The following is a 22578-nucleotide window of genomic DNA, read 5'->3' on the forward strand; positions in this document are numbered from 1 at the left end:
GACAGCAGAACAGTCAGTAAGAGTTTACTTACCTGGGCAGTAGTCAGTGCATTGCACATTGAACAAATGGCTTCAGCATCCTCATCCGTTTTCTTTTTTACTTGCAACAACTGTGCAGCCTGGATGAGGGGTTCCAGGGTTTCTTTAGCCCCGCTATTCATCAGATTTTTATCTCGTAGCCATTCTTCTAGTTGACTCACATTGTATCTGTACAAAGAGATAGAAGTATCAAGATATTAAGGCTTGATGATGGCTAAATTGAAAACATGTGCAATCTATGTCCTAGTGTTTCTTCTTTGTCCTTATATGTTCTTTCTTGTAATTTCGTTTTCATACTCTTTCCTTCTGATTAAAACAGGAAATTTTGATTTTCAAAACAGTCAGAAACTATGGCCCAAGACTTCCACTAAGCAGCTTTTCCCATCTGTTCCTGTTCCTGTTAACTGCAGGACTGTTATAAGAAGAAAGACAAATAAGATTTTGTCCATGTAAAAGTACAGTGAGGCTTTTCAAGGTCACTTCAGGGGCTGGAATGCTTTGACTAAATTTCTTGGCATATGCCAGTAGAATGCAGTGGACAACTAATGTCAGATATATGAACAGAGTAAGATGGCACACGACTTACCACAGGATGCAGCAAAGTACAGGGTGGGTGAACACAGCAGGTATACAGTGTGCCACCAGCATACAAAAAACGCAGGATGTTTGCTACTCTAAAAGCTGAGAAAGCAACTACCAGCATTTCACCTACGCTTCCGATTCCTACTTGATGACAAAATACTTTTGGTTTGCTTCTATCACACTTCCATGAAAGCCAGGTGGGATTTGGCCGGACTTAACCAAGCTCTTTTTGACTGAACCTCACAAGATCAATTTAAGAGCACTGGCAGCTTTTGTATGTGGAAAAATAAATATTCAAAATGTATTTGCTCTTCCATCAAAATGATGTTGAGCAGTGTCAAGAGTTCACTCAGGTTTTCAGCAGCCCATTCAAGAAAAGTATAACATAAGCTCTCCCACCTTATCTGCATTCCTTTGCTCCACGAACACATGTCCTTGCGCAGGAGAAGGTTATTAAGTGTTATGGCTCCAATGATGTAGAACATCTGCTTGACAACCTGCTTGATCAGCTCTGGATCCATTCCGTGCTGACACATCACTGAATGGAAGGAGTTCAGCTGCCGAATAATGGAGTCCAAAGTGTAGGTTCCTTCATCAGCAATACTGGACGTTCTCTTCCGCAGCCCTGTTGGTTTCACCCCTGAGACACCTTGGATTGTCTCATGCTCCAGCATTCCTGAAACTGCATTTGATTGGCAACATTATTATAATGACTGAAAACCACCAACATGCAAGCAATTGTGGAAAGTGACAAAACAGTATTTATACAGGAAGAGCAGGGCTTTCTGCCTGCCACACTTGACCATGATTTCCAGCAATTCTATGTTCTGCAGAAGCTAAACTCACAGAGTTTATATAAAGATTTCAGCATCTGTGTTTGAAAGGAAAGTCTAACTCTAGCTTAGCAAAGTATTTCTTTCCTCCCATGGTCATATGAGTAGCAGAGTCAGCAAAACAAGAGCTGTTCCATTCTTCTGAATGCTGTGATTGGAAAGCATAATGAAAATGTGAGAGAGTACTGTCTGACAGGAAAAAAGTATTTGTAATGAAAAAACACCCCTCTTTGCATGTGAGCTTCACCCCTGCTATTTCACTGCCAATTGCTGTCCATAATAACAACCAACCATTACTCTCCATATTCATTTTAATTACGAGTTCTCATGTAATTGAAGTCTAATTTTTCCATGGGATATTTCCCAACAGACAGGGCAACAAATATCAGACTGTCCTAACAGTTCATTCCTGTTTTATTCCATATTCCTAAATGCATGATTTATGACATACATGAATAAGGTATATCTATATATTCTGGCACTGCCAGAAGAACCAGCCACAGTTTAGTTTTTTCCTCTAATCCAGCCTGTCCTGACTATTCCTTGTCATCGCTACACAGAATGCCACTAGAACCAGTAATGACACTACTGGTTAAGAAGAAATACAAGATACAGTATACTGCCACCATCACAACATTCCATTTGGTACTACAGTGTGACGTTTAGAGAATTCAACTTTGTCTTACCAATCATTGGTTGCAGAATGTTTTCCAACACTCGGACAAGTTGTTGGTAGATCTGAATAGCCAAGTCACTCAGTACTTGTCTGTATTCAGCTAGATCAAAATTAGTGAGGCAGTGTTCATTTTGACGAGGTGTATTATGCTTCATAAATCCCTGAATTCATAAAATAACAGAAATTAATGATCTAATGGAGTACAAAAATATTACATGAGTCCAGTATTTGTGTTTTTTCCGTGCAACTCACAAATAACACTTTAAAATAACAGCCACAGCCCTCAAAACTTTAATTTGGAACTTCTTCTGATTGAGGCTAATGCTAGGATTTGCTTTTCAATTGTGATTTGTACAACATCTGCTTCCATGACATGACACTTCAAGTATCTGACAGAGGAACAAACTCTGCCAACTTTCTGGCACTCAAGCATAGGCATTTTCACCTTGTCATTTAAGGCCAAAAGCCCAATTAAGTTTGAAAAAGGAATTAGGCATAACACAGCCTCCAAACCTAAACTGGTCTGCCACAGTATGGTTAATGGACTTAAAATGGCCTTTTTCATAGGAAGTGCAGAAAATAATTACTAAACAATGTAATGGTAGCAGCCAGATTCTTCTGCTGAGTTGGCACTTTTGGGAGCGATGTCATCCAGTCTCTGGGCTCCCTGCCTGCAATAAATGGAAGCTGGTTCAAATCTTATTTTCCTGTGCTTCCTACTGATGTCATCACCATCATTCCAAAAAGTGAAGCCATTTTAAGAGACTTTGAGATATTACAGCAATTTGTTAGAATGTGGTGCTCACAGTAGTATTGTAGAGCAACAGAAACCAGAGCAGGAGCGCTGCTTACCTCTTCTCCACTGTATTGCTTCAAACAGTGCAGAAATCGGCAGGTGTTAGATAACCAGAAGGACACTGTTTCAAAATCATCCCCTCTTTTCTGAAGATAAAAACAAACACATTTTAACAAAGACTGGTAGGATGAATAAAATAATAAAAGTTATCTAAACAATTAAACACTTAAAATCCACTCTTTTATAGCTGTGATAGCTTGCAAAACTTTGTGTGTTTCGGTAATGTACTAGAAAAGCAAGCTTTTTGCCAAAATACCACTGATCATCCTCCCCAGTTTATGGAGTATTTTTCAAGGACTTTCAGCATATGACTTCCACCACAGATATGAACTTTCTATGTTTTACAGATCTGCCCTAACTGCTCTGTGCAGAAAATCACTGAGCAGTGTGAATGTATTCCCAAAACACCCATTCTGTGGCACAGCGACACTAGTGAAAAGCCCAACAGGGAGGATGGAATGATGCCAGCAGGAGGAGCAGAGAACAATTCAGTCTTGATGAATGTCGCGTACATCATAACCATTTTGGCAGCCTGATAAGGAGAACAAAACAAACCAACCAACCAACCAACCCTCATCACCAGAGAACACAGGATCTGGTATATGCTGAGTAAATCAAAATGTCTAGAGCTCTGCAGCACGAACTCCAGTCACTTAGAAATGCCCAGAAATTTTCTATGAATATCTAAGCTCCTGCAGGATTGTTTACTAAATGTAGCTTGATTAAATGCTTGGCTTTTGGGCACATCTGTCTCATATAAGGACTCATAAAAACTCCATGACGCTTAAGACATATTCATGTCTTAATAACGCCTTCAATGCCTGACCTAGACTTTCCTAGCCAACTCACTGCAAAGACTTCAGGCAGTAACATATTATTATTATCTGTAGGTGAAGCAAATGGAGAGATCTGTGAACCAAAACTGCAAATTAAACATTTTAATTAAGTGTTCTGGAAAAGATTAACAAAGACTCGTTCACTATGCATACTCTTGACTACATCCAAAAGTTTATAAGCAGAGCTTCAGAGGAGGAAGACTATTCAAATTAAAAAGAAGGTAGTTCTTTTTCCACTAATTCAATGCATCTATGGTATTATATGGAAAAAATGCTGGTGATGTAATTTGTTGCTTCTTAAGATCACTTTTTTGTGACTTCAGTGGGCAGAGTTCACTGATCAGAAATCCAGAGCCAATTCTTTGAAAGCCTTTTCCTCACTCCTCTAGCATAAAATTGAAAGCAGATTTTAAATTAACATTTTTCAGAACCAAGCAGACTAACCAACCTTCAACACTTTTTTGATGCCATTGATGGTAGAAGTCAACAACGACCGCACTTTTTGGTCATCATTAAGGTAATCCGCATGGCGCACACACATGAACAAAATATACGCTGGTAGTCCTGGAATCAGGTTGACAGCTACCCCACGTGGTTTCAGCTCTTGGGAAAAACAAATACACATGGTCTTGTTGAGTGTAAAATCATTGGAAGATGTTCTATGAGGTAATTGCAACCTCCCCTGTTAATGGTACACACATAGAATCATAGAATAGTTAGGGTTGGAAAGGACCTTAAGATCATCAAGTTCCAGCCCCCCTGCCATGGGCAGGGACACCTCACACTAAACCATATCACCCAAGGCCTCGTCCAACCTGGCCTTGAACACTGCCAGGGATGAAGCATTCACAACCTCCCTGGACAACCTATTCCAGTGCCTCACCACCCTAACAGGAAAGAATTTCCTCCTTACATCCAATCTAAACTTCCCCTGTTTAAGTTTCAACCCATTACCCCTTGTCCTACCACTACAGTCCCTAATGAAGAGTCCCTCCCCAGCATCCCTATAGCCCCCCTTCAGATACTGGAAGGCTGCTCTGAGGTCTCCACGCAGCCTTCTCTTCTCCAGGCTGAACAGCCCCACTTTCTCAGCCGATCTTCACATGGGAGGTGCTCCAGTCCCCTGATCATCCTCATGGCCCTCCTCTGGACTTGATCCAACAGATCCATGTCCTTTTTATGTTGAGGACACCAGAACTGCACACAATACTCCAGGTGAGGTCTCACGAGAGCAGAATAAAGGGGCAGGATCACCTCCTTCGACCTGCTGGTCACGCTCCTTTTGATGCAGCCCAGAATACGGTTGGCTTTCTGGCTGTGAGTGCACACTGAAGCCGGCTCATGTTCATTTTCTCATCAACTAACACCCCCAAGTCCTTCTCCACAGGGCTGCTCTGAATCTCTTCTCTGCCCAACCTGTAGCTGTGCTTAGGATTGCTCTGACCCAGGTGCAGGACCTTGCACTTGGCATGGTTAAATTTCATGAGGTTGGCATCAGCCCACCTCACATAGGGCCAGAGAAGACTAAGAGCTGCCACTTTCTTGCAAAATATCAGAACAGAATCAAACAAAAATCTTAACTGCCTGCTAAAACCTGTGCAGGCACATTAGTATTTACAACACTCATCAGGAAGGATGATTCAATTACAATAGACGTTTAGAATTCTAGATGAACTAAACACCGTCAAAACGAAAATAAGCTTTTCATTTCCTAATGAAAATTCTGTGCTCTTCCAATTCATTTTTCATTGTTCATTTTTCAGGGTGTGTGGGAGCAGAGGAGGCAGCAGTGTGAAAGCTGCTTACCTAAAATAAGATTCTTGACAAGTTTTTGTTCATCCTCCTTCTTATATTCCAACATGCCTTGGAAGTCCTTTTCCTTCCGTGGAATGTTAACTGGACGAATAGGTTCGTCAATGATTTGTCCAGGGGATATGTTCTCCATCTGGCCCACTGCAGAGGGAAAATGAAAGCAATTATAAAATATTTTCCAGTGCACACCAGAGAAAACAATGCCATTTCTAAGGAAGAACTCCAGCACAGAGAAGGAAAAATGTCTTCTTTGGTTCAGGGTAACATTAAAAAACAAAACTTCCATTAAACAAAAAGACAGACTGTTGATAAATGTATCTTGGGGTGGCATTCCTCCTTTGAAGGAGAGTAGAAGTATGTAAACAGCATCCACTGATACAAACTTACTGCTGATTTCCTGGATTTTATCATATGAAAGCACCAAGTCAAAGCGATAGCTGTTAATCACTTAATCCCAGATTAACACTGCAAGGGTCACTGTTAATTGTTCTACAGAATGCTGGTACTTTTCAAGCTTTGTGTCTTTTGCCAGTTGGGTAGGTTTACCTCAACCAGTAGCCAAGCATGCACACTGGCTCCAGCAGGACAGAGAAGAGAATATTAAGAGCAAAAGTGAGAAATAGTGTGTGTTGAGAGAAAGATGGTTTAATAAGCAAAGGAAAGGGGCAGAGGGAAGCAAAGCAAAGGCAATTGTTCAAAACAACTCATAGCCAGCTTCCAAACAACAGCTACTTTGTATGCAAAAAAACCCTCTTCTGGCTACTGGCATTAGGTGGTATGGATTATGGAATATTCCTCTAGCTAGTTTGGGTCAGCTGCCCTGACTGTGACCATGGGCCTTCCTACCTCCCCGCTTACTGAGGGGGCAGAGCAGGGAAAAAGAGGCAACCATGACACTGTGCCAGCTCTGTTCAGCAATAGCCAAAACACTGATGTGTTAGCCACACTGCTTTAGCCACAAATCCAAAACACAGCATCGTACAGGCTGCTATGAAGAAAGTTAACACCATCCCAGCCAGACCTACCACACCTTTCTACATTAATTAGGTAATATACACAGATAAAACTATGTTTTCAAAACCATTTTCCTCATCTTGTGTTGCGTATGAATGCTGCTGTGGTCTTGCCCACAGTAGTAACCAAATAGTATTGAAAGACTTTTTAAAAACAAACTTAGTTTGAGTAACCTTTCAAAAGGATGCCTGAAATATCCACCTTGTTGTATACAGTACCTCCCGCTATCACATTCAACACCTACACTCCACCTGATTAGGGTGCATATTTATTTTTGCAAAGCAGAATTCAGCTTCATCCCATGAAAGCTACATCCTCTTCTCAAAACCCTCCTAGCTGCCTGCAGTTATGAACTGTAACTTCCTGTAAGTATGCTGAATGTGTGCACCTGTCAAATGGGATAGAAAATGCAGAAATCCAAACTGGAGGTTAAGGAGAGATCCCACTAACTGAAGGATAATATACTCCTATTAATTCAGCTTTAACCAGATATCATTGCTCTTTTCAAACACTGACAACTACACAGTCACTGATTTCTGTCTTAGTACTCAATACGACAAGTCATTAGGCAGCAAGCTTGTTTCTGGAAAAAGCAGATGACCATGACAAGCTTCTGAGAGGTTAAGACCAGCATTATTTAAAAACGAATTCATACTTCAACTTTATAACATTATTACTTGCTTTTAGCAGTTAAGTTACTTTACTTATGCAGAGACATAGAAAGCTCTCAGTCCCACCAGTCCTGAGATCCTAAGGCAGCTCACACTAATGCTCATAAAAATAAAATAAGCTTAGTCCGTAACTTAGCATCCTCATACTCAAGTTTGGCCAGCAGCTCCAAAAGGAAACCTCAAGCAGAAAAAGACAGTCTCAGCATTCTTGGCTCCAGTGATATAGAAATTACCAAAGGAATGCTGGGTAAATGATTTCTTCTCGTTTCATACTTAGTATTGTTTTTGTCTTGACAAAACCAGGTAGTGTCTTTGAGTACACAGACAGCCCAGGTAACATGCCTTTATGTTCAAACAGTTTCTGCCTCCAGAGAAACATCAATCTCCTTTACTCATTGCTCCAAAATATGTTAAATCTTCTAAAGGTTTGTAAAGGAACACATAATGGTCGGAATATACCTCCTGTTTCTGGAATCAGTTAACAGAGACTAATACTACTGCAGACTTTGCTCCCTTACAAATTGCTAGAATAGATGGATATGATGGCAACAGGATTAGAAAAAGTAAATCAAAATTTTTCTCAAAAATATAAAAGTACCTTCAAGTTCACCGATCTTCTTAGCAAATACTTTCAACTGTTTCTTTAACTTGCGAACAGTTTTGTCTTGCTTTTCAAGCTGCTCCATTAAATCCTATAAATTAGAATGAGAATAAGATTAAGATATGAGAGAAGTCCCATAACATGTGGCAGAGACAAAATCAGTGCTGTTAGAATTACAAGGCAGTGAGGAAAGCTGAACAGTGGTGCCATCCTCTGGCTGAGGTTTGCAAGCTGGTATGCTGCCTATAACACAAGCCAAATATCACAAATATTAAGTTATGTGTAGCAAGACAAAGGCAAAGCTCTTAGGCAGGTATATTCTGCAGACACTCAGAACTAGGTCAGCTCTTAGGCAGAAGGTGTTTTGCTGCAAAAGCATCTCCCTAATGCTTCCTCCCTGCTCTTCCAAATGCCTCACAGAAATAATTTTCTTCATTATTTAACAGCTAGCCCGTATTTCTGCATCATTTATTCATGCCTTCGGGACTGACTCATTATTCAGACCTATCCATTTTACAAGATGATAAGAGAGAGATCTGCAGAAGGACCATAACTTGCACTTGAATTTACCAAAAATCAAACATGCAGCATTTCTTGTGATGCGCTGCCATTTCCCTATTGCTTGCTGTCATCACATTTCCTTACACTGAAAATGGTGTCTTGCATCTTTTTATTCTGCACCTGAACAAAACCTAGCACCCAGAAGACCTACTCTTGCAATAAACCTGTATTTTTCCTTCAAAGGAGCACTCCCCAGAAATCTCTTTTAATAATTCTGTGACCTGTGGTAGTACACTCATAAAATAATCATGTAACTAAAAAGGGGGAAGTAAATCTAAAGGAAGCAAAACCTCAAGCTCAAAAAAAACCCCTGAGAGCCATTCCAGGGTAAGGGTTGGAAAGCAGCTTAAAAGAAAAGTGCTCTTTCATAAGCATGATTCTTCCTGGCACTGGTAAGGGACCATGAGCTCCTTGTGTCAAAAGCATCATCTGGGAAACAACACCTCCCCTAAAGTACTGAAAAACATCGCTGCAGCATGGGCAACACCTTAGAATTAGGTAGAAATTGTTCTTAATCATGTAGTAAAGAGTTTACAACCTAATATAATATACTTGAGCAGCAAGATACTAGGCCTGTTGAAAGAACAGAATTGAGGCCACACTTCACTTTAAAAGCAGTGTTCAATTTTGCAATAGAAGTTCTGTTAATAACACAATATACTTTCTGCAGATACAACAATTTCCCCTGAAATTAGTAAAAAATATGTCCAAGTCCAACAGACTGTTTCAAACACATCAGTGAAGGAATATGGCTTCTGAACAACAAGTATGTGAAGGGGAATAAAGTTCTTTCTGCGGTTCCTCTAAACAAATTGAACAGATTTCACATCCAAGATTTAGAATATCATAAATTGTACTCTTACAAGCTTGCATATGGTGCTATCTTTAATATTTTATGGTGTTATCTTCAATATGATTATGGAAATACTCCTTCCAATTTTATCCTACATAATTTTGCATTTTTTGAAATGTATTTAAAGGTTTTGTACTTTGATTCTGGTATTTATTCACTGCAGATGTCAGCACTGGAAAGAGATTCATGAACAAATTCAGGCTATGACTGGACTGCTGGCATTATTCACTTTGATAAGTTTCCATATGACCAAGCCCTTATTTTGCTGAACTGAATTTAAATGCACCAAAGTTTTAAAGCAAGGAGTGGTTCTGAAAATTGAGAATCTTTTGCATCATGTGCATCTGTTTCAGGCAGAATTAAGTACTATTCAGAAAGAAGCTGCTTTGCTCATAGTGCAAGACTTATATTAGTAACAAAACTGTGCATCAAAAAGAGACACAGATTACAACAAAGGACACTAAGACTAACAAAAAAAGCAGTGAGGGAAGTAATTGGCATCGTGAAGCTCTCTGCAGGGGATTTCCTTTGAAAGGGAGAAAGGGAGGCAGCCTGCTTTTCAATTAGTGCTCCAGAAACAGCAAACGAGACAACAGAGAAACAGGGTTCACGTGATCTACATACAATCATCCGTTTGTAAAGTGAAATCCGGTACAATTGATACTTCTTGGGATCATCTGCATACAACTCCTCATAAAACTGCAAAAATAGGTACAGGATTGTTTTTTCCCCTCCCTTGAGACACTGATACTTCAGTAAGCACTATATAAATTAAATCAAGAGTACAAGATCCATAAGCTCTAATATTTAGGTAGCTGAGTCCTTAGTTGTGTTTGCATCAGCCTCTCCCAGAGAGAAGCTGATGTAGATGAGCTGCAGATGTTTTAAAAACGGGCAGTGCTAACATTGTGAAGGCCTGAAATATAGCTTTTGGGAGAACCCAGCCAGGACATTCTCTTAATGCTAATCAAGAAGGGATTGCAGTGAATGCTGCCATTCTAGTATCTCATCTGGAAAGCCTCTCCACCCTATTTCCACTCTAGGGCTAGGAGTGCAAAAGCAGCATATACCTGACCTGAAGTGGACTCGCAATACTCAAACATCAGAAGTGAAATACAAAGGAATGAGTCTATATTTAATGAGTAAAATTACATTCACTGTATTTGAAAATAAAGAGAACTCCTCTGCAATGTAATTATGTGACTGTGTGTTGTCTTGGGAACGCAGAATGTGATGAGTAGGTCTCTGGAGGGAAAAAAAGGCTAAAAATGATAACATATGACTAAGCAGCAGGAGGGAGCTGTCAAAGACAGAAACAAGCACCATTTACCTTTGCCAGTGGGAGACAGCTGCTGCTGAAGGCAAACTTATACTTTCAATTAGTTTTTCCACATCTATTAGATGAAATATCTGATGCTTTCCTCAAAACCTTTGGTACTAAACCAAGTTAACTTCTATAACATACCTAAGCAGGAAAGACTACACTTCGGAATGCTTAGAGGAAGCATTGACACTCAGAGCTAAGATTTTTCTTCCTGTAGTAGCATGGTTCCTTTTACCAATAAACAGTGATAAACCAATAACATTCATGGCATAACATAATAATATAACATAATAACATGGGACACTCTGGAAAATTTCCCCATAAAAGAGCTAGCCTGCACATGAAGAATACAATCCTTTGCAGGGAAAGGTAAGGAGTTTCACCCCACCTTTCCTTCATACAAAAATGTGCACTAAACAAAGAATACCAATTATTATCTAAGTGACTTCTAACCAAGTTTCTTTTCCTGAAACTACTTTATCTTCAAAACATACCGAATAGTTGGAGCTCGTAACACAGCAGATTATCTGCGTAGCTTCAGGAAAGGGGGAAGAAAAGTGGCATTGACAATTGAGGAACTATGTCAGAGTGAAATAAACTAACATACTTCAAAGGAAGCACCACTACTTGGCAGTAATATTTTTGGACCTCCCTGGTATCAGCATTCTACTTAGTGATGATTGAACTCATCAGTTGAAAGATGGATACACGAGCTTTCTCCATGCCACAAACTTCAAGCAAATTCCCTGAAACATTATTACTTCATCAGCAAGTCCATCACTTTACCTACAAAGAGCCCACTGCACTTACACAATTTTTTGCAGGTTGCCATCTGCTAACTGATAAGAACTTACAGGTACAGCAAGTCTGCAAGTCCCCTCTCCTGTTCTTGCAGCATCATTTCCCTTACCAAGTTCTCATTAGTCAGCCGGGTAATCTCATGCTGTAGACTGGCTTCAATGCGGGCCTCTGGAGGCAGCTGCAGATTCTGTGCTAGGAGCTGCTGCTGGCGATTGTTTTCCTCCTTCAGACTTTGGATCTCACCTCGCAGTGATTCCAGTTCGTTCTCGTGGCTCTTCTTCTGCGACTGAAGCTGAGACTCCAGCAGCCTAAAGAAGTTGAGCAATAGTTGCGTGAACACACTTAGAAAGTCACATCCCCAATTCTCAGAGGGAGTGTAAAGCTTTAGCTGCTGCTCAGGAACAATTAGCCAGGGCTCGCAAAGGAAAATGAAAAAGGCAGAGTACTCTTTAAACCCTTCAGTATGCCTTCTAATTAAATTAAGCTTGCATGATCAAAAAGTGGAGAGAAACTAATTGTGACACTGCTTTGCATTTCCCCTGTGATTGAACACATACTCTGTATGGTGCCACTGAGAACATGCGGCAATAAATGTAATGTTAAGTCAGTGCAGATTGTCACTGCTTTTAAAGGGCTTTAAAGAGGTTTTACCTCTCATCAGCTCAAACTGTGTAAGATGAAGATGGCACTTTTGGCTTAAGCTAGGACCCTGCAATATTAAAGGAAAATCTTTCTAGAGTTAACTCTCTTCAGTCAGAAACCATGTAATTGCAAATGCACATAAATAATCTTTATTTTTATATTTAAACCAACATTTTGCAGAGGGTTGTCATTAGTGCACAAAAGGTTAACAACAGAACCAAACCCAGGACTGGGATCTGGGAGCTCTATTTTACCCTCACCACTGACTCACTTTTTCCCCTTGGGCACCTCATGTCTCAAATTCTTCTCATGTGAAATGGGGATAACACGTACCAGCCTCCTTCTGAGCAGTGCTGTGGGGATCTACTCTGCTTGCAAGGCACTGTCCAAGTGCTCTGACTCATTTCATACATACACACACAGAGGAAATGACATTACTAGTGACTACTAGTGTTCAATTAGACAACCTTTCAGGGTTTAAATATGCATAAGGCAGGCACATTTATTAGTAACCAGACTGATCAAGCACGCAAGAGCAAATAGTCATTTACCTGTATTGCTCTGCCGTTTAATATAAAGGTTCTTGTCTCTACAGTGTTAGGACAAGAAACGAGAAGCACAGAGCAAACACTCACACCCTGCTCTGCAGAACACTTGCTCTGAGTTAGATCTTCACAGTCTGATGAAACAATGTTAGGTGTAGAATTTGTTAGACAAGAAAAAGAAAGACTTTCATTAGTAGCATTCATTACCAAATACCTCCTTCTGTAGTTTCTGCTACCAAATGTGTATACTGAAGATGATCAGCACTGCTGATCCACTGAATAGGTTGTCAGAAACCATTCTGGAAGCCTGGGGCACACATATAGATACGGGCTGTGCTCACAGAGCCAGAACTGCATTTCGTATCAAGGCAAATCTCACCCATTGCATGGCCAGCATGCAGTCTGCAGAGATTGCAGTGAGTGCACTGAGGCTTGAACAGCCCCACAGTGAACTTGCTGATTGGTTATTTTGTGTCTTACATTTTGAATCTGGCATGGAGAAGAACGTTCAGCTTCCTGAACTTCAGTCGTAACAAGGAGAGTAAGACCCATAACTATTTGAAAGTCAAGAGTAGGCTGAAGTCACTCAAACAATAGTTTTACGATTACTAAAATGACTGTACTTCTTTAGCCTGAAAAACTGTATGGGACATGAATTTTGATACCTGACATAAAGGCAGACAAATAATACAAACTACAAATCTTTTCCAATTATGGAGCTTCTGGTATTTTACTGTCTATTTTTGTGCAAGTATTCTTATGAATTATGTAATAGTTGCTGCATCATCTTTTTAAATTACAAAACTTGGCAAGTGGAAAGTTTTGGGGACTGAGTTTGAGAAAACACTTTAATTTGTGTAATTTATGGTGAATCTTTTCTAACTGTTAAAGCATTAGAAATACTGTAGCAGAAGCAAACCCATAGCAAGGGGCACAGTTAGCCAGAAAAGAAGATGCAAATGAAGAAACAAAAACATTCTGAGAAGTCTGGTAACCTGTTGGCTTGTTTTAACCCTTCATAAACCAGCCAAAGTTCTCCGTCCTCATTCAGCATATGATAGTCCTGGGGAGATTGCCTTTCAAGAAAAGTGTTTAGAAAAAAAATACAAGAGAGATGTGATGGTGACGAGATGACATGGTAAGGACATTACACACTAAATTACAGTTACTACAAAAGAGGAACAAAAAAATGCTCTAGAACAACTTAACAAATTACTTCTCTTGTTTGCATGTATTTCTTCTTTATGACGAAGTTCAGTTGTCAGTGTTAGCCCAACTGGTTACTATGCTGTCACAATAAACGTATTACGACAGGCTATTGTGACCATTACTGGACAAAAGGTAACAAACCAGTATGGGGAATGGCACCCAGTTTGAGCAATGCAGCAATTAAGGACTAAGACGGCATAAATCCAGGAAGCTTGATTTTGCAGTTCCCCGTTGTTTCCTAATGCTTTCAAATATTGCATACAGCAATTTTACTAATCAAATAAAATTGTAACTCCAACTGTAAATGTTCTCTAAGTATGCTGACTTAGATGGATGGAACTTAGTGAGTATGACATGTCACACACACACAGTGTGTCAGAGCAACTCCAACTGATCACAGATTAAAGAAAGAGAATCTGTACCTGTTTGTTTCCTTCAGTCCAATATATGCCTGTGCTATTTCTCCTTTGTCTTTCATCTTTTGTACATCCTCCAAGAGGATTGTAGCATCTGTCATGGTATTCTGGAAAAAGAATTATGATTTCCAGGTTAAACTTAACAATGTAATTGTTCTCTGAATCCATGTTTTCAGCACCTTACCCATTTGGAACACTAATCCTTCAGTGGCCACATTAAAATTATAGTGTGGGTACCTGAGCAGGAGGTTAGTTCATAATTTCTATGTCTCTCTGGTGTATCTCTTAAAAGGAATGTGTGCAACATAGTCAGCTATCAGCTTAATAAGCAGGTACATGTGTTAACCTCTTCTCATTTGTTCACTGTGTAAAATAAATGTCATGAAATGATGAATGTGCATTTTATTTCACATTATCAGGAACAGGAAATTGAAGAAACATAATTTACCGAGCTTAATTCTATCAATATTTCTTAAACACAGCATTACATGTGGTCTTTCAAATCTCATAAATAAGGTTGATTCCTCACTTTGTGTATTTTAAAGACCCTTGCAAAGCAGGAAATAGTTTACAAAGGCTGGTGATTTCTTAAGTTAAATGCCATCATAATACCATTTTGTTTCAGTTCTGAATGCTTTCTATGGCACTTCTGCTTTTTCTTCAGCAAACTTGAAATACTCAACAGATGTTTACAGGCACCTTGACCAGTGAGATCTGAGTCACTGCTGTGGAATAATTACAGTGCAACCACAGGACTCTGATGAACATAAGAGATGGAATTCTGAATTTTCCTTTTGACTTACAAAACAATCAAATTCTGTTTTCCTGAGTAAAATTTTGCAGAGTATACCCAGTAAGAACTTTGTAGACATAAATTTTGGAGCCTAGATCTCTATGCCTAGTACGATTCATGTTACCTAATGTGAAAACCCAATCAAATATATGAGCTCCTCAAAGAATTCTTCCCAACATCTTTATAAGATCCTTGTGATTTTTCTCCTATTATTTTATTACACAGTAAAACTGCTCTATCCCCCCTGCCACTCTATCAAGCTTTAGCAGTCTGAACACATTTATTTTTCTGCTGATAGAAAAAATGCTGATTACTCTTGTACCTTCAAGAATACCCCACCTGCTGTAGTTCTAGTATTTGAATTAACAGCCTTCATTTAGAGTCGGTTCAGTTCCTCATACTCCTAAATGTTATGTATTCAGCTATGTTTTCTAATAAAATATTCAGCAATTCCTCTCTACAGATCAGTGTGAGTCCTCAGTGTTTGTGACATGCCAAGGATAACAAACATTGTAAAATAACGTAGTTCTGCATACCACAGACTTTTTTGGGGGTGAAATTTGTGAATTTTGCAAGTTAACAGAGATCTGATTCCTGACTTAGAGCGCTGTTTACTCCCCAGACACTGCAGGATCCATTGATTGAGCTGACTAGACCAGTTCCTGAATCTTTCCTTTCACGTTCATGTGACCATAAACCAACAGTTCAAAATTGTTAAATTTGCTTCAGGTAACTTGTTCTTGTGCATGGAGTGGGAAGATGGGGATGAGGGGGCATGAGAAAGGTTTTTCAATAACAGCAAAGTAAAGTGCAAGAACAACTCAAAAACATGTAAGCTACTTATGAGAGGCAGGGAAATGACAGCTCAAGTATTGTTGAGGGTTTTTTTTTAGCATATAACAGTTCTGGTTTATAACTGTAGAAGAAAATATGTACCTTATCCTCCTGGCAATCAAATTGGTAGGCAAGAAAGAAGAAAAACAAATCATTTAAAACCAAATCTGTCTGTGCTTCAGCTGTCCAACCGAACAAGCAGAAGTAATCTGCAAATTGGCTGTTAGCCACCCCACAGGTCACCTTCATATTCCCTCATACTCATAACTGCTGGAAAAACAACACTCGTATCCCACCATTGCTGAGAATAAGTTATTCAAGGATTTACTCTTCAAGTATTCTTTTAAAATGCTCTAATATTACATAAAAATTACTTTTGTTTTCTTTATAATGAATCATTTAAAACAAGGTATGTACACCTACACACATCACAGACTTTCAATTTATTTAGGGCAAATATAAACATAACTTTGCAGTAGCAAAGGAAAGATGACGTATCTGTTCATTCCTTGCTGTGGTTATGAAACACTGAATTGCTCAGATCAGTGGAAATGACTAATTCCTGGATTCACATGATATCCCTTTCCAGGTTGAATAACTTTCATTTTCAAAGCTTTTGCTTCCCTAAATATGCCATCAGAATGAGAGTTTTTTAGCAGATGTGCATTTCAGTGGTGGTAATCTACCCTTCCCAACAAAACCGTGTAGCACCTTTTAGAAGAAATTGCCCTTGTACCTCCCTGCCAAACTTAATTAAAACAATTCTTGACAACTACTGTAAATTTTCCAGTCAAATTACACACTTACTAGAGAAATGACACTGCTCCAAATGAGAATTATTTCTGCACTGTTAAAGGAGTCTGCAGAGATTCTGGCCAGCCCATGAGTATCTGCCAGCTTGGTGCGATCAACCTGGTATCTTACATGAATGTTGGTAGACCAACACAAAATCGGTATTGGTTTATTAACAGAATCTCCCAATGTGGACTGCCACAATCTGTGCACTAATGATGGATCACTGGGTTACACTTACAAAGGCTTTCAAACCCTTACCATTTTTTCTGCCGTTTTAAGCACGCTGTTAAACTAAATAAAGCACGTGAGTGATGGAACGTAACTTTACTATACAGTGCATCCACTAACTTATTTACCTTGGGTTGAATAGCCTCTTTCTGGCTAACAAGCTGAGACCTCAAGATGAGGACTTCTTCCTTGCGTACTTCAAGCTCTTCACTTACTGAAGTCAGCTGATCCAGGAGGACTCTATAGGCAGGGGCACCAGGGGCAGTTACCTCTGGAGATCGCGTTTCTGTGAGGGCCTTCTGCAGCTCATTCAGCTCATTCTTCAGTTTTTTATTCTCAGACTCAAGTTCTTGACGCTGCAAGAAAGGGACAGTTCTGTCAGCAGCAGCATTCCAGCCACAGGTACAAAACTTACAAAACAATCTGTATTCAATTTACGCAGATAGAAATGGTAAAAACAATGAATAACTGCAACGAATCAATGAACCTCTCCTGTATCCCTGGCCTCTGGTCTGCAGTGAATAGTACCTGGGAGGATTTCACTAACAGGGCTAACCTTTTGCCTAAAGTGCAAAATCAGATCCCATAACACATATACATGTATCATACAGATTTGATAGGAAAAAATTACCAATTCTTACAATATAGTTCACAACAAATAGTGGTCAGGAGGCTGAGAAGATTCTGCACCACTCAGTGATATTAGGAAATACTTTTAGTTTTAGTGGTCTAAGGTATGCAGTAATTTAAACAATGCGTGTGGAAAAGAGGGCCACGTTTATCACTCTAGTTTTGCTCAAATTAAATTGCAAGCTGTGTTCCAATAGAAGACAACCCCTGTTTTAGGGAATCTTTTTGTTCTGCAGCCTCAGTGACACATTCTACACCTCAAAAAGGGCAATCCTACGGTAAGATGATTGCTGGGGAATCTCTGTTCTCATTTCTTCAGATAATATTATGAAACAGGGGGGCTGATGTCATTTTCTGTGGCAGCATATACAATTAGTAGCAATATTCTTACCAGAAAATAACAGAAACCTCCGTTTTAGAATTACCTTGAGAGATTCATACTCCAGCTCTGCACCTCTCATTGGAGGCCTTTCCTCCTCCTGTGAAAGAATAAAGACAAATGAAAAGTAAATATCCAACCCTTTCTATAATTTAGTTGAGGCAGGAAAAAGAAAGGGAGCTGTAATTATTTTCCTATAAAACTGGCAAACACTCATTCTGGTACTGCTGAGTGCTTTAGTTTGATTATTGGCATCATCCTTTCATTTACTTATGAGTTCATGACACATAATTGGCTAATATAAATAAAATCATGTACAAATCACACTGCTGTCACTGGTAACGAAACAGAGCAGGATGAATCCCAGGATGCTCAACAAATTCATAGGTAGAAGAGTAGTAAGACACAATTGCCAAAACTAGTTTCATGCATTTATAAGTATTTAAGGAGACCAAATCAGAGGAGAATTTCAAATAAAATCTGCTAAACATGTCTAGTCCCAGCACTTTGGATTTGCATCCTGGTTGAAACACTTCTTATTCTGCCTAAAAAGAACATTTACTTATTCTCCCCATCATTAAGTATATTTCTATGTTACTATTTCTTAATAAAAACAATAAATTAGGTAATAAAATAAAAAAAATTAATAAAAATAAAAAATGTGGTGTCTTTTTTTTCCTCTAAGTGAAGTCCCAGTCACTTTGTTCCTGTTAATTTCCTTCAGAGCATAGCAAGGACCTTGGAAAACTAAATAACCAGTTCCTAGTACTAAGCACCCAGCATAAAACACGTTGCTAAATAAAGCAAGTACTAGAGGAACGTAAGGATTTGGTAAAAGCCAGTCAGCATTCACACAGCTACTATTTCACAAGAAGAGATACTTTGGTGTCAGCATTTGATCAGCTAGGAGTCCACCTTAGCTTTAGCACGGAGAGCCTGCTCTTCCTTTCTGTCCAGTTCATCCTGCAGGGATTGCTTTTCTTGCTCCAGCTCTGTAACCCGTTTCTGCAGCTTGAGGAACAGAGACATGTCCAGTGGTGCCTTTTTCTCACTTGGTTCCTGCTTTAGAAAGAACAGAAGGAAGTCAAGAAGTATTCCCCTTCCACACCACGAGGAAAAGCTACAGTGAGTAAAGATGGGAAACAGACTGGGGAAAGAGAGGAACACAGAAACGTTACTTGATTCTGAGACTTGACTAGAGGCATCTAAAATATTTCATCAGCTATCAAATGCTATTTTAAAAAAGGATTTACTACTATAAAACATATCTAAGCCTAAAGCCCAGCAAAAGAAAGCACTAGAGACTACCTAGCAGATAGGAGGTCTATAATTAAGCATACCTTTTATTCTTACTTGTTTGGAGGGGGAAAGGAGAAAAACAAATTGTGCGGTTAGACTGACCTGGAAACAACTGTAAACAGAGGTGCTTTTTGCACTTTTAAATTATTTCTACAGCTAAATTCTGAATTCTTCAGCTACAGAGAAATCTCTTCACTGACTGCAGATTTACAGGTTAATTTGTGGGAGGTGACAAAAAAAAAAGGTATCAGAAGTTATATTTTATGCCTTTTGTTCATTTACTATGCTAATCATACAGCCTGTTCTGAGCCTAACCACTGGCTTTTTCACTATTTTCTGGGCAAGGACCAGCGTTTGCAATCCAAAGGTCCACCAGAAACTGTCCATCAGCCATTTTGTACTTTATGTAGCAAGAAGATCAAAGCATTTACTGTGAACTGCAGCATAAAATTTTGAAGCCTAGAAAAGAAACTAGAAAATTAATATTAATGACTGTAGCAGAGAAGCAAGCACAGCCATTTCCACTTCATCTCCTTTTACTGCTAAGGGGAAGAGTCATAAACCACACCAACAGCTGAGGAAAAAGAAGACTCTTAGTTTTCTGGCTTTATTGGTTTGCATCGACATGGACCTTTTTTTTTAATGTGGTTTTGTGTCATTAATCTATATTGTTAGTCTATAGTCAAACTGGAGTTTGAAATCTTAAGTGGTTAAACAAATACAGATTTAATCTTCTCAGTGCTGCATTTATTCACACTCTTGGGCGAGTTATCCCCAAACCCCAAACTGGCTCTAGAACAGCAATTCAGTCAGTCTATTGGCCAAAGGCAAAGATGACATTTGGCTCATGTGTGAAAACCTATCACAAACAGTTGCACTGTCCTTTTCCTGATTAACCACGAAGGTAGCAACATCCTTCCGAAACAATTATGCAAGGTAAAAAAAGTAAGTGGGAAGGCAAATCATGAAAGACTCTGCACACAGTATGTGTCAGCATCGATGCGCCAGGGTTTTTGCATCCATAGTAGAAAATTACGTTCTGCAGAAGCTTTCAAAACCAGTAAGGACAGCCTGCAAAAAGCAACTGTGAAGATTAACCTAGACAGAGGACAAATGGAGTGAGCTGTGCAATGGCTCACAGTTAAGAAGGTCTCTAGAATGCACAGAAAAATCTTTGCATCTGCAAACTGCCAAGCAGAGTCAGACCACCAACCTGACAGCTCACAGCTGTGCTGGCACTCCCAGCTCTGTAGGAGAGGCCAAAAGGAGGAGTTATCTTGGAAAGTATTAAGCAATGGCTTGGAGTTGCAGCACAAATTATTCATTATTATTATTCATTAGCTGAATTGAGAGAGTCATCTTTCTGGAGATTTTTAAATATCCTGGGATTTGCATCACTGTATATACAAAGGGTAGTACAGTCGTGGAGTTACATTCAACTCTTGGATTGCCATTTTTAGTCCTTGAATATACAGGATACAGATTGCTCAGGAATCTCACTGGTTTTTTGAACTCCTACTTCATGTTGAAAAAGTGAGTGTGCTTACAAACACTGGCAAGCAAACGTTTTACAGATGCAAATCAAGTGGATGGCCAAATATCCAGTCTATGTCTACTCTAATACAGAAGAATTCAAAGCATACTTTCACAAAGTCTTTTTACATAGAACTATTAATAACTAGAGAATGAACTGTTTTCAAAAAATAAATGGGAAAAGTTGGATTAAAGCATTAGATATCTGAATATAAGGATATGGTGTTCACACACGTATGAGGCAAAGAGACAGGAATGAGTTCAACCATGGGTCAATGAAAAGTTGTGGGCTTTTTTTAAACTTTACCTCCATCCTCACTGGTAAGTCTTCTGCTTCTGTGATCTCAGAGCTAAAAGTATATTCAGATTCATTGCTACTGTGAGTGGAATCCGTTCTTTTGTGTCCAGGCTTGGGGATGCTCTGGAGTGCAAATGAAACAAATCAATACAGCTATATGGTTTTCCCTGTAACTGCGTCTTCACAGACATAAAAACTAGCTGTTCTTTCACAGCTATCAAAATTTGTAAGGAAAGATTTTTTGATTCTAGTCTCTCATTCCACTAAAGCCTATGAGAGGTAGTCCTCAATCAAATCTATGGAGACAGGTGAGATCCCATATCATCAAGTATTGCTGCAGAATCAAGCAACAACACAGCATTTCGTGGGAAAGATCAGTTTACAGGAAGCACACATTATATTGAAGAATAGTTTTTCTTCCCACCACATAAAATATTCCTAGAACTACTTAAAATTTAACACTGGATGTGATGCAAACCAACCCAGCACATGTGAATAACTTCAGGGCAAAATAAGGGTGGACAGCTAATCTAATTAATCAGTATTTAAAAGTAAATATTCTCTTTTCAGGTACAAGTCACCACCACTCAGCTGACAACAGAATAAGTTGCTAACTTATACTACTAGCTTCTGCATGAGCACATTTGTGAACAGCTTTCCATTTCTCACAGTTAGCCACTTACCACCATTAAGTTCATTTCATCCTTAAGATCATCATACCGCTCCTCCAAACGGCTGAACTCATTCAGCAGGTTCTGGTACCGTAAGCGCTCATCATTCAGATCTAGCTCTAGTTGTTTCGTTTCCTCCACTAGCTTCTTTTCCATCGTCTCTGCCATGGAAAACAGGAATCCAAAGTGAGAACTCCACTTCTATCTACTATGCAGTGCATTGATACTGGAGGTACAGGCATGTGTCTGCTCCGGGAACACAGATGGTGAAACAGTCTGCTGTTTGAAGCTGGTGTTTGGTATTTGGGCTTCTTTAGGCAAATATCAAGCCAAATATATGAAAAACCAACACATTATTCTGGCAACCACAGAAGGGTCCAATCAGCCAAGTTAGCTATTCTGCTAATACCTTGCATTAGTAATTCCAGGAGGAAAGAAGAAGGGGCTCTTGCCCAGTGTGGCACCATGTAGAAAACAGAATGTGAAATACTTTATGCCTCAAGCAAACTGACCCTTCTCATCACAGCTGCCTCCATCACAGCCTTTGCATCTGTCTACATAGTCACAGCAGCCGGAAGAGCTGCTGTAGATTAATTGTTTTAAATATTAGAGCCTCTTAAAAAACTGAAACACTTTATAACAGTCATCCTCACCAGAAAGACCCCAAACCCTTAGGACTTCATGGAAATTCAAACAGTAAGTAATTCTGATGCATGTGAGTTCTTAGGACGAAGAACTGAAAACATTAAACTAAGCAGGAATGCAAACTACGGCAAATCTGCTCCATCTGTGCATTAGAGTGTTGCTGTACAACGTAATATGAAGTAGAAAACCTGAGTGAAGAGAA

General features: G+C 39.3%; 1 protein-coding gene across 1 annotated transcript in view; it reads right to left on the reverse strand.

Moving 5' to 3' along the window:
- The window catches only part of MYO5A (myosin VA), a 101721-nt gene that overhangs the window by 5674 nt on the left and 73469 nt on the right, over positions 1-22578 (reverse strand). Inside the window, exons 24-39 of the mRNA XM_061347424.1 lie at positions 21744-21892; positions 21070-21183; positions 18846-18989; positions 17977-18030; positions 17050-17277; positions 14278-14378; positions 13642-13722; positions 11569-11767; positions 9959-10033; positions 7918-8011; positions 5629-5775; positions 4271-4425; positions 2983-3072; positions 2141-2291; positions 1021-1303; positions 33-207 (exon numbers count right to left, since the gene is read on the reverse strand). Of these exons, the coding sequence (XP_061203408.1) occupies positions 33-207; positions 1021-1303; positions 2141-2291; positions 2983-3072; positions 4271-4425; positions 5629-5775; positions 7918-8011; positions 9959-10033; positions 11569-11767; positions 13642-13722; positions 14278-14378; positions 17050-17277; positions 17977-18030; positions 18846-18989; positions 21070-21183; positions 21744-21892 (2240 nt within the window). The remainder of the gene's footprint in view (positions 1-32; positions 208-1020; positions 1304-2140; positions 2292-2982; positions 3073-4270; positions 4426-5628; positions 5776-7917; positions 8012-9958; positions 10034-11568; positions 11768-13641; positions 13723-14277; positions 14379-17049; positions 17278-17976; positions 18031-18845; positions 18990-21069; positions 21184-21743; positions 21893-22578) is intronic.

This window comes from Neopsephotus bourkii, unplaced genomic scaffold (assembly GCF_033783945.1).
Source record: "Neopsephotus bourkii isolate Nb327-2 ecotype Australia unplaced genomic scaffold, CSIRO-AGI_Nbou_v1 NB_318, whole genome shotgun sequence".
Lineage (NCBI taxonomy): Eukaryota > Metazoa > Chordata > Aves > Psittaciformes > Psittacidae > Neopsephotus > Neopsephotus bourkii.